At 43.9% G+C, this 19,266-nt stretch overlaps 2 protein-coding genes across 5 annotated transcripts in view; both read left to right on the top strand.

Annotated features, from left to right (window-relative positions):
- hsd17b12a (hydroxysteroid (17-beta) dehydrogenase 12a) overlaps positions 1-6,719 on the top strand; it is a 169,510-nt gene extending 162,791 nt beyond the window's left edge. The window contains exons 10-11 of the mRNA XM_078221050.1: positions 291-440; positions 1,778-6,719. Of these exons, the coding sequence (XP_078077176.1) occupies positions 291-440; positions 1,778-1,891 (264 nt within the window). The 3' untranslated portion in view covers positions 1,892-6,719. The remainder of the gene's footprint in view (positions 1-290; positions 441-1,777) is intronic.
- Positions 6,720-15,077: 8,358 nt separating this feature from the next.
- The window catches only part of alkbh3 (alkB homolog 3, alpha-ketoglutarate dependent dioxygenase), a 79,267-nt gene continuing 75,078 nt past the window's right edge, over positions 15,078-19,266 (top strand). For 2 of the 4 annotated variants that reach the window (XM_078221053.1, XM_078221051.1), the window contains exons 1-2: positions 15,078-15,169; positions 18,650-18,767. In XM_078221053.1, the coding sequence (XP_078077179.1) occupies positions 18,689-18,767 (79 nt within the window). In that variant the 5' untranslated portion in view covers positions 15,078-15,169; positions 18,650-18,688. Of the gene's footprint in view, positions 15,179-18,649; positions 18,768-19,266 lie in introns of all 4 variants that reach the window. The other 2 variants (XM_078221054.1, XM_078221052.1) reach the window with 1 other exon arrangement.

Raw genomic sequence — 19,266 nt, 5'->3', positions numbered from 1 at the left:
TAAGCAGGGTAAATATGTGGGGTTACTAGGACAGGGGCCTGGGTGGGATTGTTGTCGGTGCAGGCTCGATGAGCCAAATGGCTGCCTCCTGCACTGTAGGGGTTCTATAAAAGAACTTGCTGCGACCGTGAGGTCAAAACAAAGGTCATCTTTTCGATTTGGGTTTTGTGTTCTATTTAAAATCAAGTCACAAAATCCAGAAATGTGAGAAAGTTGTGTTTAGTGCACAGCAGCTAATCTGTCTCTCAGCACCAGTGTTACTGTATTCTTTGTGCTTGCTTTCGTTGCAGAGCGTGCTGCCATTCTATGTGGCTACGAAGTTGAGTAAGATCCGAAAGCCAACTCTGGACAAACCAAGCCCAGAGACCTACGTGAAAGCTGCTTTAAATACCGTTGGTCTCCAGATGCAAACAAATGGTTATCTGCCACATGCCATAATAGTAAGAATGGAAGCTTTGTTTCTCATCAGATATTTATCAATTTGTTTTACAGCTTCTGTTAAAATTGTATTTTTTTAACTGAGGGATCACTTGTATTTTGGATGTGATTGCGTTGATATTACCATCCTCTTGCATAATTTGCACTCTTAATATCTGACTGTTGGCTAGTTGTTTGATACTGGGGGAGCTTCACAACCCCATCTGATCCTAATGTTACAAATGTGCTTTCTCACAGTAGTCACTAAATTAATATAATTGGCAAAAGCTCTAGTGCCTGAATTTTAAAGATGGTGAATTTCAGCCCAGCCATCCATAGTCATTCGGAACATGTCCCCCAGCACCAGCAGACCCATTGCCATGTTATGCTCTAACAATGATTGGCATAAGGCAGGACTCACTCCCTCACTCAGGAGGAAGTCCTGCCTTGGAGAGCTGCCAGTGAACCAGATTGGCCGGCAGCAGTCCAGTCCCTCCAGACTCAGTGTTACAGTGGCTGGAAGGGAGCTGCCTGAAAATGAGTCCTGGGACTCAGTGTCTCAGGCATCCCAAGGCGAGGAGGGTAGGAAACATCTGGCTGTTTGCAAGGGTGGGCGATGTGGGTGTTAGGGGATAGGAGGGGTAGGATGGAGGAGATCCTACGGTCACTAGACCTTTAAGGGGAGGGTGCCACTAAGCAGAAGGGGGCTTCTGATGGAAATCCCCCTCTTTCCTCCTGAGATTGAACTGAACAACTGAGGGGAGGTGGTAGCAGAGTGGTGTTGTTGCTTGATCAGTAATTCAGAGTCCCAGGATAATGCTCCGGGGACCTGGGTTCAAATCCCAGCATTGCAGATGATGGAATTTAACTCAATAAAACATCTGGAATTAAAAATCTAAACATGACCATGAAACTATTGTCAATTGTGGTAAAAATCCAACTGGTTCACTGATGTCCTTTAGGAAAGGAAATCTGCTGTCCTCACCTGGTCTGGCCTATGTGTGACTCCAGACCCAACAGCAATATGGTTGACTCTTAAATGCCCTTTGAATAGACCAAGTGGAAGAGTGGGTTTCCTCCGGGTACTCCAGTTTCTTCCCACACTCCAAAGACGTGCAGGTTAGGTGGGTTGGGCTATGCTAAATTGCCCCTTAATGTCCCAGGATGTGTGGGTTAGGGGGATTAACAGGATAAAATACATGGGGTTACAGGCTAAGCCTGGGTAAGAGTCGGTGCAGATTCGATGGGCTGAATGGCCTCCTCCTGCACTGTAGGGATTCTATGAAGTGGAAAAACTTTATGATGAAAATCAATATCAGCAATTAAAATGCATGCTAACATTCTAATAAATATCCTTTAGGGTTGGATTACGACATCTCTATTTCCAGTCTCTGTGGTCATTAATCAGTTCAAGAAGATGAACCAGGGTAACCGTGCTCATTACTTAAAGAAGCTGAAGGAAAAGGGGGATTGACCAGGATTTGCCTGCTGATCAACAAAACAAGCTGAAGGAAAAATGTGATTCTTTATCATGTCTTGCAACAATATTCTTAGCATTTTTGGTGGTGGGTCATAAATTAAGATTCACTCATTCTTTCTTTGTTCTAATAAGGAGCAGGTCGGGAGATTGAGACCAAATTTTGTTTCGCATTGGCTGCCGCGTTAATAATAACTTCGGGGGTCCACCTTTGTGTGTTTCTATTCTTACTCCAGTCGGAGTGTCAGTTGTTTACTTACAAACTATTGAAAAGCAGAGTTTGCACCACTCTGAAAATTGGTACTGATTGTAAACTGTACCTGCAGCATTAACTGTGGTACTGACAAGATAAAATTATGATTTAAAACTATTTTGTGAAGGTTTTGACTTTTGTTTTTCCTCTTAATCTACACTGTTTAGAGATCAGATGCTTAGAAAGGCAAATGTTTAAGATTCCCTCATAAATGCTCAGCTGGGCAAATGACTGATTTTAGACTACATCTGAGTAATGTTGAAGGTAAAATCATGCAATTATGAGTTTAGGGCTGAAGCTATTAAATTCCTTATCCTAAAATGTAAATATTACTAATGAAATTGACAGCAAATGTAAATGACCACTCTTCCTTACAGATCGGACAGACACAGCTCAATTTACTTCCCAAAAAATAAAATCATGGCAGATTCGACTCATTTACGGATGGGGTCATTCGAAGCATTGAACATACAAGGTAGTTAGAAAAGGTAACTGTTCTGATAAACCTAGACTTGATCTGACAAGTTCAGTTTTACAGAATAATCCGGGATAAAGATTTTGTCCTGCTTTTCAACACCTTAAAGAGCATTTAAGCCAGAAGTGTTTTGAAATATGTTATACGTCTTTTGCTCCACACTACAATCATTTGTTGTGCTCAAAAAATGTAATTAACCCCTAATGTGTACCCGTATTCTCCTGTCGGTATTTATATACTGAGGGTTAAATACCCAACCTCTGTGATCCTTAATACATGCCGGGGAAGCACAGATCTCTCTTTTTTTCTTTGCGCATTAGCTGCCCATGAGTTTCCATCCATTCATTTTAATGGGTCAGTGTTCCACAGTGTATACATGTGTTGGGTACCAAAGCAGAATTTTTACCCCATTTTCAATAAGTTTTTTTTATCGTAAGCATCTGTATGCTACTGAGTCGAAACCGCAAAGAACAAACTTCCAAAACGTGCATAGATTTCCATGACTTCTTTAAGGTCCTTTTCTTCGGAGATGGCCACAAACAAACATCTGTTCAGATCATTTTATTAATCGGTGTAACTGACTTCAGTGCAGTTGGTTGCCAACTGTATTCAAACTATCAAAGATTTCTGAGACTGGGCAGCCAGTACAAGTTCACGTACACATACATGTGCCTTAGGTAGGTCTACAAATTATCTTTCAACACACCTCTGAGTTGGCAGTGGGAATCTTTTTAAAGTTTATTTATTAGTCACAAGTAAGGCTTACATTAACACTGCAATGAAGTTACTGTGAAATTCCCCTAGTCACCACACTCTGGCGCCTGTTTGGATCAATGCACCTAACCAGCACGTCTTTCAGACTATGGGAGGAAACCGGAGCATCCAGAGGAAACCCACGCAGACATGGGGAGAACGTGCAAACTCCACACACACAGTGACCCAAGCCGGCAATCGAACCCGGGTCCCTGGCACTGTGAGGCAGCAGTGCTAACCACTGTGCCACCTCCTTGAATCCGCCTGCCCGCCCCCCCCATTGAATCTTGAGCAATACTCAGTAGTTACTTAGTTTGAACAATGGTATTTCTGCTTTCTGACCATTTGAAAAGGTACTTGTGGACAAAGTAATGTTAAATGATAGAATAAAAGAAAAATACTGTGGATTCTGGAGATTTGAAATAAAAACAAAATTATGGAAAAACTTAGCAGGTCTGGCAGCATCTGTACGGAGAAATAGAGTTAACGGAGTCCAATATGACTCTGCTTTGGAACTCAAGTGATAAAATCTGAGTGTTATTTTCCCAGACATTATTCTGATTCTTGTGAAATGTTGCCTGTTTTTAACCCAACTTCTTCAACTGCAGAACAGAAGTAAAGAGCTGTAACTGAAGAGTGATATCTAAACAGTCACAATATGTGACTTTTAAATCAAATTGGCCTATTTGGCTTAAGGGATATTTTCCACTCCCAGGTTAGCTGTGCTCTAGATAAAGTGCAGTTGTACAACTCTACTACTGGCAGCCACTCAGTGAATTAACCAGTGTTAGATATGTGCATCAATCTGAATATGCATGAAAGTAACTTTCAAAAAACATTAGATTTTAAAATGTGTCTCTGAATGAGAAGCTGATTGACAGCAGTCAACACCTACACCTGTGATAGTTTTGTAACAGCAGCAGCTGTTTTCCTACAGTTAAATAAATATGCAATTAATTAGAATGGAGTTAGGTGATAGAATCCAAAAACAAAAATAATTTATATTTTATTGAAACACCAACAGGCAACATTCAGGATTGTCCACATCTCTCAGTTGGTAGTAATGAAAGTTAAATCTCACATGATTTGCTTACTGCTGAGTGCTAGTGAACAGTTGTCTTCATACATTTGGGAAACATAGCTTTATAAGTTGAGCTTGTACTGATTCTGTGTTTGAGTTCTACCTGTACAGAAAGCTCAGTCGCCTCCACACACCATTTGAATTGATCAATTCTGACTTAAAACCACTTTCATTGATAACCAACATTCCAAAGGTGATGGTTACAGATTGCATTGCCTTGGATTCATATTTCAGGAAACTCACTCACTGGCCGTCTAATTTTATAATCTAGCAGCAAAATACCAATTATTAATTGTGTTGCCAGTTTCCAAAGAGCTGCCGTTAATTTTAATGAAATTGATCTGGAATGATGAGGGAGGGGGAGTGGGGCTTTGCACTGTGATTTGTAGATACTGAAAACTAATCTGGCCCAAGGGGTTGTGTGCTGAAATTATCTGTCTAAATATTGGACTCGTCAACATTAAGAGCATTCAAATGGTTATTGGATAAACATATGGATGATATTGGAATAGTGTAGATTAGAGGGGCTTAGATTGGTTCCACTGGTCGGCGCAACATCGAGGGCCGAAGGGCCTGTACTGCGCTGTAATGTTCTATAATGCTGCTTTGAAGATTCCTTATTTTCCATACCTCCGTTTACTGGCTACATTAAACTTCATAGTTCTGTAAGATTAAAATTTGAGATCATATGGCGGCACAGTGGTTAGCACTGCTGCCTCACAGTGCCAGGGATCCGGGTTCAATTCTGGCCCTTTGGTATCTGCGTGGGTTCGCACATTCTCCCTGTGTCTGTATGGGTTCCCTCTGGGTGCTCCGGTTTCCCTCCACTCCAAAGATGTGAAGGTTAGGTGGATTGGCCATGGTAAATGTATGGAGATAGGGCAGATAAAATTGCCTGGGTAAGATACTCTTTCAGAGTTGGTGCAGACTCGATGGGTCGAATGGCCTCCTCTGCACAGTCGGGATTCTATGATGATCCTGATTTTCTGCAAAGGACTTTGCTTAAACATATTCAGGATCAACAAATGTCCCATGCAGGAAAGTGTTGCATACGTAGGCAAACCTTTTTTTCAAGAACTATTGGCTGCAGTATCAGTTTTCCTGCGTCTATAAAAGACTTGAGGATCCATTTATACCAAAGGTTTGTGTCAGTGTAAATTTCAGCTTTTCAACATCACCAGGCGTATGTAGTATAAATCACGTGTGAAGATCAGAATGACTACAAAACAAGCCTACTTCACTCTGGCATCACTGTGTCATGACCCTAGACTAATGCTGTATTTATAAACGTGGCAGCAAAGTTCCAGCTGTCGTGTAAATTGATTCTAAAATAGCCCAGATTTAATGTTTAACAGTGACTCATTTGTGTGTTTTGCTTTCCATGTCAAATGTTGGAAACATTTAGATTATGGATCTACAGCTTATCCGCTGCTCCCCTCACATAGTTAGTGAGACCACCACGTTTAATGTCTGCAAAGCAATATATAAAATAAATATATCAATGGAATGGATGGAACTTATTTTTTTGGGTACCTTTTAATACTGGATTATCCATCATTACGAGCATGCATTCGGAGATCAAAATTGAAGGGAAAATGAATTGCAAACACTATTTTAAAGCAGCTAGAAGATGGAGATAGTTGGATAACACGGCGTGATATCACCCTCAACTTTCTGCAGACACTCAGCTATCCTTCCACCTAATTGTAGTCAGTGAGCAGAAAATAGTCTGTCACATTATCGCACTTCCTTTCATTTCAGTGGCGTGTTTATTACCTAATTTCTTGGGCTCAGGGGGCCCTGATCTTAAAATGGAATACAATATGCTGCTACTGATCATAAACAAGAAGCATAAAATTAGTGTCTTGTCTATAACATAACCCTATTTTGAATTTATCCTATCATTAGATTATCACTAGTATACAGTGTAATAGGGATTATTATGGTTAGTTTTCTGATGCATAGAAAGAATTCTGGTGGCAGTGAAAGTTCGGGATATGTTTGAACATACAATACCGATACAATGGTGCTGAACTGGTTAAGTACGATGTGTCTGATTTGGTTTATGTAAATTTGGTGAGCTGAATGAATGAAGGATTGTGTGTTTCTTTGTTGGTGTTATAAAGGTACAAGAAAAAAGTTGAAATGAATTGTTTGTCCACTCAGTTGTGTGTTAACTAGTATTGCAGAACTTGATTGCTTTCACCAACTAGGAGTGTTTCTGGTCAGTAGGTGTGACTAACAAATAAAATTGCTGATTTATGAAATACAACTTTTGAAAGCCTGATTATTATGTCTGTGCATAACTTGACCACATGTTGATTAATATAATAGGAAATCCTCAATACAGTAAGAAGTCTCACAACACCAGGTTAAAATCCAACAGGTTTATTTGGAATCACGAGCTTTTAGAGCGCTGTTCCTTCATCAGATAAATCAAGGAGCAGCGCTCCAAAAGCTGGTGATTCCAAATTAACCTGTTGGACTTTAGCCTGATGTTGTGAGACTTCTTGCTGCCCCCACCCCAGTCCAATGCTGGCATCTCATTAAATCAAGCTGACATCAGAGAATTAATTTACCATAGGATGAAATTTGCTTGTTATTTTGCACCCCACAGTATTACAATATTTTGATTTTATTTTATTATTACCAAATTATTAGTATATGAAGTTAGAGGACATAATCACTGATTATGGGTGCAGATGTTCAAAGTGAAGTCTGCAGGAAGCTTCTTGTCCATAGAATAAGTGATTCATTTGCATTTGGATCGACCCAAAAAACAGAACTCCACGACATCTAAGATTTTTAAAAAAATGTTGTACTGCAACAGCAAACTGTTAAGTAAGCATAGAACATTGTGAACACTTTTGGCCATCAAAGTTAAACAGTGGCACCAATCCAGCTGATTACTGTGAGGGTGTCCCAACTTGGAAATAACCGGTTTGTGGTGGTGTATAGTTTTGTTTACAGGAACAGTGTAAGTGGCCACATGTGATGCCCACTGAGAACCAGCCCAGTCGTAGTGTAACAGTCTTTAATGACTATTTATTACATTAAAGAGAAGGGGCGGCACGGTAGCGCAGTGGTTAGCACTGCTGCTTCACAGCTCCAGGGTCCCGGGTTCGATTCCCGGCTCGGGTCACTGTCTGTGTGGAGTTTGCACATTCTCCTCGTGTCTGCGTGGGTTTCCTCCGGGTGCTCCGGTTTCCTCCCACAGTCCAAAGATGTGCGGGTTAGGTTGATTGGCCAAGTTAAAAATTGCCCCTTAGAGTCCTGGGGTGCGTAGGTTGGAGGGATTGGTGGGTGGATATGTGGGGGTGGGGCCTGGGTGGGATTGTGGTCGGTGCAGACTCGATGGGCCGAATGGCCTCCTTCTGCACTGTAGGGTTTCTATGATTTCTAAGACCTATATACACTAACAGGACTATGATAATCGAAGAGAGTTATGTACAAGACTACAAAGCACATCCACACAGGTTAAGTAGGAATTACTCTTCTGATCTAGAGTACACTTACAAGATCTGAACTCTTGGGACTTACCTCTGCCCAATTAATATCCAATCCAATAGATCTATTAGTAAAGGCCAGCTGATAGTTATCACCCTGTATACGAAGCTGTGGGTTTTAACTGGCTCCATGAAGATACTCTGCGCGTTTGCTTCTGATCTGCTAACCAGCACATCACCCATCCCTGCCTCAACCATACTTTCTGCTGTGTCTGTCCCTGGCACAGACTCTCCCCAATTTATATACAGTAAGTAGTCTCACAACATCAGGTTAAAGTCCAACAGGTTTATTTGGTAGCAGGGATTTTTAAAAATCCCAGAAGACTAGCTTTTGGCTCTCTTCACAATATTTCTATACAGACCGATTGACTCAACCTCACATCTCCACCTTTGATGCCATAGCCCCACTAAAACCATTACAATTTTTCAGCCTTGTGCAGCCCCTGTCTCCATGCCCTGAAGTCCTAGAGGGCACAGACATGAAGAGATCTGATGCAATTTGTTGAGTTATTCACCACCATATCTGGCTGCACCACATAAAGCACCACTGAGTCCTACTCATCTTTAAAATCTGCTCACTATCCCAGGAGTACCTTGGTATACAAAACCCCAGCTTCTTTCTCCACCTCCAACTCCCTTATTCAAACTCCTCTTCCCAGTTTCCTCTACCTTTACCTTAGAAGCTCATGGACTACTACCAAATCTGTGCTCACCTGGACAGAATTGTTACGATATGGAGATGCCGGCGTTGGACTGGGGTAAACACAGTAAGAGTTTTAACAACACCAGGTTAAAGTCCAACAGGTTTATTTGGTAGCAAATGCCATTAGCTTTCGGAGCGCTGCTCCTTCGTCAGATGGAATATATCCACTCCATCTGACGAAGGAGCAGCGCTCCGAAAGCTAATGGCATTTGCTACCAAATAAACCTGTTGGACTTTAACCTGGTGTTGTTAAAACTCTCACAGAATTGTTACGGCACAGAAGGAGACCATTTAGCCCATTGTGTCTGCACCATCTCTCCAAGCAAGCATCCCAACTTGGTGCTATTCCCCTGCAATTTTGTTTTATTCGAATAATCATCTAATGCCCTCTTGAATGCTTGGATTGAACCTGCCTCCACCACACTTCCAGGCTGTGCATTCCAGGCTGTGAGAAAAACATTTCTCTCATCATATTTGCTGCTTTTGCAAATCGTGTTAAATCTGTGCTCTCTCGATCTTGATCCTTTTACAAACGGGAACAGTTTCTCCCTATCTACTCTGTCCAACCCCCTCATGATTTCGGACATCTCTATCAAATCTCCTTGAGGAGAAAAGTCTCGATCTCTCCAATCCTCAACTGAAATTTCTCATCCCTGGAGCCTTTCTTATAAACCTCTTCTGCACTCTCTCCAATGCGTTCACATCCTTTCTATAATGTGGTGCCCAGAACTGTACACAATACTCCAGCTGAGGTCCAACGTACAAGTTCAGCATAACTTCCTTGCTCATGTACTCTATGCCCCTATTAATAAAGGCCTGGATACTGTATGCTTTATTAACTACTCTCTCTACCCATCCTTCAATGATCTATGCACATATACACCCAGGTCCTCTGGTCTTTTAAGAATTTTACATCTTATTTTATATTGTCTCTCCATGTTCTTCCTGTCAAAATGCATCACCTCACATCTCTCACTGAACCTTATCTGCCACCTATCATTTCTTACAATTTTGTGTTGGAATTCCTCCAATCAAGTTTTACACCCATGCCACAGTACCAAAATAACACGTATCAAAATCACAAATGCCATCTTCCCTCTTGTGTCAAAGGTAAACTATCCCTTCTCAAGCTTCTCTCTCAGCCTGTCTGCAGCCTTTCGACATGGTTCATCACATTGTCGTCCTCTAAAACCTATTCACTGTCATCCAGCTGAGTTGTACCACACTGACTTAGTTCTATTCTTATCTGTGGAATCACTACCAAAGAATCACTACCAAAGAATCACTACCAAAGGGCTTGGAGGGCCGAAGGGCCTGTTCCTGTGCTGTATTGTTCTTTGAATTACTTGCAATGGCTTCTCTTCCCATTCTCACACCATCCCCAAATGATCTGTCCTTCTCCCGCACGCCCAACCCCCCCACCCTCCACGCCATCTTTCTTGACCATTTCCCATTTATACACTACCCCTTAGTGACATTGTCCAAAAGTAAGTAGTCTCATAACACCAGGTTAAAGTCCAACAGGTTTAGTTGGTAGCACGAGCTTTCGGAGCACTGCAGCTGATGAAGGGGCACTCACCTGATGAAGAGGCAACGCTCTGAAAGCTCGTGCTACCAAATAAACCTGTTGGACTTTAGCCTGGTGTTGTGAGACTTCTTACTGTGCCCACCCCAGTTCAACGCCGGCAACTCCACATCATTGTCCAAAAGCACAACAGTTTTCGCATGTACATACGACTCAGCTCTACCTCACCACATCTCTAGGTTCCTCCACTCTATTATCAGATTGTTTGTCTGACACCTAGCACTGGATTTGTAGAAATACCATCCGATTAAGTATTGGAAAGACTAGAGACATTGTCTTTGGTCCCCACTGCAAACTCTGTTCACTAGCCATTATCTGTTTCCCGGGTAACTGTCTCAGGCTGAACCAGCCTATTTAATACCTTGGCATCCTATCCCAAGATGAGGTTCCGACCACATCTGCACTACCACTAAGACTGCCTACGTCCATCTCCATAATTTCATCGGCTACATCCTAATGAGGCCCCTGCCTCAACTCACCTGCTGCTGAAACCTTCATTCTTTGTTAGCTTTAGGCTTGACTATTCCAGCCCACTACTGGCTGGTCTCCCATACTGTACCCTTTAAATTTGTCATCCAAAATTCTGCTGCCCTGTCCCTCCACCAAGACCCATCGCCTCTCTGCTGACTGATTGTTTTCCAGTTAAGTAATACTCAATTTTCAAATTTTCATCCCGGTTTCTAAATCCCTCTATAACTTTGCCCTTCCCTATTGCTGTAATAGCCTCTAGCCCCAGAACCCTCACGGTGGCGCAGTGGTTAGCACTGCTGCCTCACAGCGCCAGGGACCCAGGTTTGATTCCCGGCTTGGGTCACTAAATGTATGGAGTTTGCACGTTCTCCTCATGTCTGTATGGATTTCCTCCGGGTGCTCCGATTTCCTCCCACAGTCCGAAAGACGCGCTGGTTAGGTGCATTGGCCATGCTAAATTCTCCCTCAGTGTAACCGAACAGGCGCCGGAGTGAGGCAACTAGGGAATTTTCACAGTAACTTCATTGCAGTGTCAATGTAAGCCTACTTGTGACACTAATAGTTAAACTCTTGAGATATTTGCACTCAGTCTACCTTCTCAAACCTTCTCCAACTTAATTATTCCACCAGCAGAAGCCGGAAGTTATAATGATGTTGAGTCTACAAGGGTGTTGGGAGCAGGCAATCAATGATTCCAAAAGACAATTGGATAGGTATGTGAGGGAAATGAACTTGCCGAGCTGCAGGGATGGAGTAGGGAATGGGACTGGCTAGATAGCTCAACAGGGAGCAGGCATGGACACAAAGAATCAAATGTTCTCCTGTGCCGTAATGACTCTGAAAAGTGTGTCTTCTGCTGCCAAGTGCCCAAGCTCTGGATTTTCAAACTGAACCACTCTCGATCCTTTTAAGATGTTCCTGAAAACCTATCTCTTTGACTAAGCTTCTGTTCATTTGTCCTGATATCTTCTTATGTGGCTTCATTGCTTTGTAACATTCCTCTGTTGCACCTTGGGTAGGCTTATTACCTGAAGGGTACTACCTCTTTTCTCTCCCGAGGCTAGAGATGCAGAAGACAGACAAAGCATCTGATGATGTCTGTTTCTGTAGCCTGCTTTTCCTGAAAGGGGTAACCAGCCTGTCACCAGAGGCTATAGCTTGATAGGTGCCACACCATACCAAGCATAGCTGACTATCCCGCTCTTGCCACCTGCCATCAGGTATATTTTAAAGTAAAGTATATTTATTAGTCACAAGTAAGGCTTACATTAACACTGCAATGAAATTACTCAGAAAATTCCCTCGTTACCACACTCCGGTGCCTGTTCGGGTACACTGAGGGAGAACTTAGCATGGCCAATGCACCCTAACCAGCACGTCTTTCAGACTGTGGGAGGAAACCAGAGCCCCCGGAGGAAATCCACGCAGACATGAGGAGAACGTGCATACTCCACATAGACAGTGACTCAAGATTGGAATCGAAGCCGGGTCCCTGGTGCTGTGAGGCAGCAGTGCTAATCACTGTGCTACCGTGCCACCAGAAAGATTTTAAAATATCGGAAAGATTTCCAAATTGATAATCAATCTGTTTGGCTCCGTTGTGAACACATTTTCCTTGGCCTTCAAGTCCTGGAGTGGGACTTGAACTCATTGTCGTAGCTATCCTTTCCAACTTGATTAACCCAATCAACGGGAAGATTAGAATCACTCATAAAATTGCTCTAATCTTTTTACATGCTCCTATTATTTATTTATACCCTTTCCTGCAGTGTGGCTACTGTTTGGGGGTCTATACACTACTCCTACCAATGTCTTCTTTCACTTGCTGTTTTTTACCTCTACCCAAATGGATTGGACATCACCCAACCCTCGATCGGCCGTCACAACTGTCCTAATTTCTCCTCTTATTAACAGCGCTCCCCCACCACCTTTTCCTTCCTTCCGGTCTTTCCGAAATATATCCATCCCTGGATTTGTGCCTGGTTTCTGGTTCCTGGTTTTGATCTCCTTTTCACCATGTCTTGCTATTGGCTATGAGCTCATATCCATTTACCCCGAGTTGCGCTGTCAGTTCGTCTACCTTATTCCGAATGCTTTGTGCATTAAGATACAAAGCCTTCAAGCCTACCTTTTTTAATCATGTGAACCTTTCTTTGTACTGTGGCCCTATTTGCTTCTCGACCTTGATTACCCTGTCCACTGACTTTGCATTTTACTGTTTTTTATTACTGTCCCTGTTTCTCTTTCCCTTACACTCTGCTTAGGTTCCCATCCCTCTGCCATTCTAGTTTAAACCCTTTCCAACCATACAGGCAAATACTTGCCCCTCAGAGATGAGTCCCGGTCATAGAATCATAGAAACCCTACAGTGCAGGAAGAGGCCATTCGGCCCATCGAGTCTGCACCAACCACAATCCCACCCAGGCCCTACCCCCATATCCCTACATATTTTACCCGCTAATCCCTCGAACCTACACATCTCAGGACACTAAGGGGCAATTTTAGCATGGCCAATCAACCTAACCCGCACATCTTTGGTCTGTGGGAGGAAACCGGAGCACCCAGAGGAAACCCACGCAGACACGAGGAGAATGTGCAAACTCCACACAGGGAATCGAATGCTGTGAGGCAGCAGTGCTAACCACTGCGCTACCGTGCCGCCCGAATGTCCTGTAGCCACTCTGAAACATCTTTGATCCAAGCAGCAAGGTGGCAACATACCATCCTGGAGTCTTGTTTTTGGCCACAGAAATGTTTATCTATTCCCCTTACAATTGAATCCTCTGTAACTATTGCATTCACACTTTCTTCTTGTCTCCTGTGCAGCAGAACCAACCATGGTGCCACAAACTGAGTTTTTTGATTTGATTTGATTGTCACATGTATCGGTATACAGTGGAAAGTATTGTTTCTTGCGTGCTATACAGACAAAGCGTACCATACATAGAGACGGAAAGGAGAGGGTGCAGAATGTAGTGTAGAGTTTTAAAAGCATAGAACAAGAGTAGAAGATAGAATTCGAGGGTATGCTGGGCACAGCTTGCAAGACATTGCCTCAAACTGGTGCCATGTTAGATCAGAATTTGGCTATTACTGCTTTCTCCTGAGAGACCATTCTTCCCCAACAGTATCCAAAGCGTTATATCTGTTCTGCCTCTTCTCCCTCCATCTCATCTCCAATTCCTCCCTCTATCGCATCTCCAGCTTCTTCCCTGCTGCCATCAGACTTATGAATGGACCTACCTCACACTGAGTTATCTTTGTCTACACCCTAGCTATGACTGTAACACTACATTCTGCTCTCTCTCCTTTCCTTCTCTATCAACGGTATGCTTTGTATAGCATGCAAGAAACAATACTTTTCACTGTATGCTAATACATGCAATCATAATAAATCAATTCTTCTCCCTCCATCTCTTTATCTCCAATTCCCCATCAATCTCATCTCCAATTCTTCTCTCCCTCCATCTCATTCTGTGCGGACCTCCACTCTGGATGGATTCTTTAGCTGGGACCAAAGTTCAGGTGTCGATTGACTTTCATGTCTGGAAGGTACCAGCTCTTCAGCAGTGTGATCCTCTCTGGACCCTGACCTGGATTCAGACAAGGAATTCTCTCTGGAAGACTCATCATGGACAACAGGAGATAGTTAGGCAATGTGTCGGCAGGTTCACTGGAACTAAGATCTGAATGCTGCTATGAATGTGCATCTACGAAAGATAAATGAATCTTGAGTTCTTCAACCTCCAAGGCATCACTCAGCACGGTGGCCCAGCGGTTAGCACTGCTGCCTCACAGCGCCAGGGAGCCGGGTTCAATTCCCGGCTCGGGTCACTGTCTGTGCGGAGTCTACACGTTCTCCCCGTGTCTGCGTGGGTTTCCTCCGGGCGCTCCGGTTTCCTCCCACAGTCTGAAAGACGTGCTGGTTAGGGTGCATTGGCCATGCTAAATTCTCCCCCAGTGTGAATGTGTGGGGTTACAGGGATAGGGTGGGGCCTGGGTAAGATGCTGGGTCAGACGGTCAGTACAGACTGGATGGGCCGAATGGCCTTTTCCGCGCTGTGGATAATGTCCACTCCCCCTTGACCATGTTCACAATTGTGGATTATTCTTTGTGCTGGTTTGACAATCCCTGTAAGAGTTTTAACAACACCAGGTTTATCCAACAGGACTTTAACCTGGTGTTGTTAAAACTCTTACTGTATTTACCCCAGTCCAACGCCGGCATCTCCACATCGTGACAATCCCTGTCAGCGAGTACCTGGGGCAGTTTGCTGGAATGTTCTCTGGCGGCTGAGGGATTTCCAGCAGTTGGAGGTGGCGCCCTTTCCTCCCCCTCCCCCCGCCTCGGGGCGGGGCCTGTTCCACGCGGAACGATTCTCCGGGGCCGCTATTGCCGCCGGACCCGGAAACCGCGACACAACCGGAACCGGAAACCAGAGGCTAAGGTGCGAGCGGTGAGACGGAGGGAGCGGGAGAATCACCCCCATAGCAACCGGGAATCATCCCCATAGCAACCGAGAATCACCCCCATAGCAACCGGAAATCACCCCCATAGCAACCGGGAATCACCCCCCCATAGCAACCGGGAATCACCCCCATAGCAACCGGGAATCCCCCATAGCAACCGGGAATCCCCCCCATAGCAACCGGGAATCCCCCCATAGCAACCGGGAATCACCCCCATAGCAACCGGGAATCCCCTTAGCAACCGGAATCACCCCCATAGCAACTGGGAATCACCCCCATAGCAACTGGGAATCCCCTTAGCAACCGGAATCACTCTCCCACAGCAACCAGGGAATCCCCATAGCAACTGGGGAATCCACTTAGCAACTGGGAATCACCCCCATAGCAACTGGAGTCACCCTGCCATAGCAACCGGGAATCATCCCCATAGCAACCAGGAATCACCCCCTTAGCAACTGGGAATCACTGCCATAGAAACCAGGGAATCCCCTTAGCAACCAGGAATCACCCCCCATAGCAACTGGAGTCACCCTGCCATAGCAACCGGGAATCATCCCCATAGCAACCAGGAATCACCCCCTTAGCAACTGGGAATCACTGCCATAGAAACCAGGGAATCCCCTTAGCAACCATTAATCACCCCCATAGCAACCATTAATCACCCCCATAGCAACCAGGAATCCCCTTAGCAACCAGGGAATCCCCCCATAGCAACCAGGAATCACCCCCATAGCAACCAGGGAATCCCCCATAGCAACCAGGAATCACCCCCATAGCAACCAGGGAATCCCCCATAGCAACCAGGGAATCCCCCATAGCAACCAGGAATCACCCCCTTAGCAACCAGGGAATCCCCCCATAGCAACCAGGAATCACCCCCTTAGCAACTGGGAATCACTGCCATAGAAACCAGGGAATCCCCTTAGCAACTGGGAATCACCCCCAAAGCAACCAGGAATCACCCCCATAGCAACCAGGAATCCCCTTAGCAACCAGGGAATCCCCCATAGCAACCAGGAATCACCCCCTTAGCAACTGGGAATCACTGCCATAGAAACCAGGGAATCCCCTTAGCAACCGGGAATCATCCCCATAGTAACTGGGAATCACCCCCATAGCAGCCAGGAATAACCCCCCATAGCAACCTGGGAATCACCCCATAGCAACTGGGAATCACCCCCATAGCAACCAGGGAATCTCCTTAGCAACCAGGAATCACCCCCATAGCAACTGGGAATCACCCCCATAACAACCAGGGAATCCCCTTAGCAACCGGGAATCACCCCCATGGCAACCGGGAATCCCCTTAGCAACTGAGAATCACCCCTATAGTAACTAGGGGAACCCCCATAATGCAGAGGGGGGGGGTGGGGGGCTGATGTGTGAAAATTAAGTTTCTGCTGCTTTGAAAATTAGCTTTCAATTACATGAGTGCAACTTTTATTTCCAGATTTCTAACTATTTTAGAACTTCATGTGGTGTTTTTCAATTGTATGAAACCGAGTTCCTGCTCAGGTGGATGTTAACAAGATGGGGCTTTTTAAAAAGTCATTATCCCAGCCAACATCAACCCTAAAACAGATCATCACATTGATTTGTTTTTTGAGGTCTCCTGCTGCAATTTGACAATCCTGTTTTTGCCTCGCCAACAATAATGAACAAATCTGTTCAGTAATTCACTTTGCTGCTAAGCAGTTTGGCAGATCCTAAAGACATGAAAGAAGCTATATAAATTCACTTATATTTCTACAGCTTGTTATATAAATTCATGTGCATCCTTAAAACTATATACAAATGTCATTTCAATAGATGTGCTCAACCACAAATGGTGCACTTATGGTGCTGAGCTACAAGATACAAATTTAGTGACTTCTACTTGTTCCTCTGAACCCAGTAAAACACCCATTATGATACAGTGTTGTAGAAGCAGCACTTAGTGATGGAACTTGCAACTGTGCCTTGCATGAGGTGCTACAGGAAGAGGTTCTGCAATTTAAAACACTCCATAAGAAAGATTTCCCTTCAGTGTTTTTTCATTGTAGGGCTAATGTGGCTGAATTTTGGTTTACAGCATCCGGAAATTAAATGCACACTGCCAGACAATAGAAAGATCCATTTAAATGGTAACGGGCAACATATGAACATAGGACTTAGGAGCATTAGTAAGCCATTCAGCCCTTAAAGCCATTTGATAAGACCATGGCTGATCCCAACTCCACTTTCCTATCTCTGCCCCCTAACCCTTGACTTCCACGTCTATCAAAAACCTGTCTGACTCAGACTAGAATGAATTCAATGACGCAGCCCCACCATTTTCTGGGGAAGAAAATTCCATCAACTAACGACCCCTCTAAGAGAAAAAAAATTCTCTTAATCTCCATTTGAAAGGGAAACCTTTAATTAAACTGTGTCTCCTATTTCTAGTTCCCCCAACATGAGGAAATAATCTCCTAGCCTGGGTGGGGTGCTCCTTTGGAGATTTGGTACAGACTCCATGGGCCAGATGGCCTCTTTCTGCACTGTAGCAATTCTATGGTTCCATCCCATCTTCTGCTGCAGCCCTTTTAAGTTTTGGACTTGATATAAGTGACATTCACAATAATAATTCATATCAGCGATGAATGTACAGAAAAATATGGGCAGTGGATCGGGGTTTAGTATTGGTCATTATTGATATTGCCTTCAGTCCCTACTGCAAACTCCATTCTTTCAACACTGCTCTATTCCTTGGCCTAGTTACTGTCTGAGGCTGTTTTTAGCCTTGACGTCCTATCTGACCCTGGGATGAGTTTCCAACCACATACCCACTCCATCACCAAGACCACCCCCATAACTTCGTCCATCTCCATCCTTGTCTCATTTCACCTACAATTGAAAAGCTCATCTCGTCCTTTACTCCCTCTAGGCTTGACTGGCTACTGGCCAACCTTCATTTTCCAAATTCCCATAAACCTGAACTTATCCAAATCTGCAGCAGCCCATTTCCTTCTTTGAATCAGGTCTTATTAACCCATCCATCATCCTTTTGCTTGCTGACCAATATTGCCACTAGTTTGACAACACCTTAATTCTAAAATTCTCCTCCTCTTTTCCAAGTCCCTCCATGATCTTGTCTATCCCTATTTCTGTGACTACCCCCAGTTCTACACCCTCCAAAATCTCTACACTTGTGGCCTCTCGCTCATCTCTGATTTTAATTACCCCACCATTGGCGGCTGGGCCTTAAGTTCTGACATTGCCCCGTAAACTTCTCCCCCTCTCTATCACCCTCTTTTAAGACATTCCTTAATGTCTTCCCCATTGGCCAAGCTTTTGGTTACCTGAAATGGCTTGAGGTTTGGTATCAAGTTTTGATTGATACACATCTGTGAAGTGCTTTGGGATACTTTACTGCATTGAAGACGTTATATAAATGCTAGTTATTGGTCTGACAGCTTGATCTTATGTTCCTCTTTTAGCGTGTTATGGCCGTGAAGAAGTGAGATTTACCAAGATTCATGGCAGACAAAAGACAGCGGTCAAGAGTGCAGGGTGCGTGGGCAGGCCCCAGTAACACCCCAGCAAGCTCATTTCAAGGTACGACATACAAAGAGAAATGTGAAAATAATCAGCATTTCTTTGGAACTGGTCACAGAAAATCCATGTCACAGACAGAATGTATGGGCTCGCTTACCACTCACGATCAGTATGTTTTGTTTGTGAAAGAGATGTGTGTTTTCTTACCATTTTGAGTGTGTACCAATTAAATATATTCAGCAGCAAGCTTTTGTGAGTTAAAAAAATAAAGAAGGTTATTTATTCTTACACACCCTGAATTATCGCAATATTACTCACGCGTGTACACGAACACACACATACAGACGCACGCGCACACACACACAAAAAGATTGAATACAGGTGAAGGTTATAGTCATCACAGTCTCTGATTTGCAATCTTCTTGAAAGATTTTGATGGGCTTAAAAGTTGAAGTGAGGGTCTTGGAAAAGTGATGGTTTCACAGCAGGTTGTGAGGTTTCTTGTAGTCAAATAGCTTGGAGGTTCGTTCTCAGGCAAACATTTAACTGGAACTTGTTG

The sequence above is a fragment of the Mustelus asterias genome, chromosome 9, assembly GCF_964213995.1.
Source record: "Mustelus asterias chromosome 9, sMusAst1.hap1.1, whole genome shotgun sequence".
NCBI lineage: Eukaryota > Metazoa > Chordata > Chondrichthyes > Carcharhiniformes > Triakidae > Mustelus > Mustelus asterias.
This window is presented reverse-complemented; position numbering and strand designations above follow the sequence as displayed.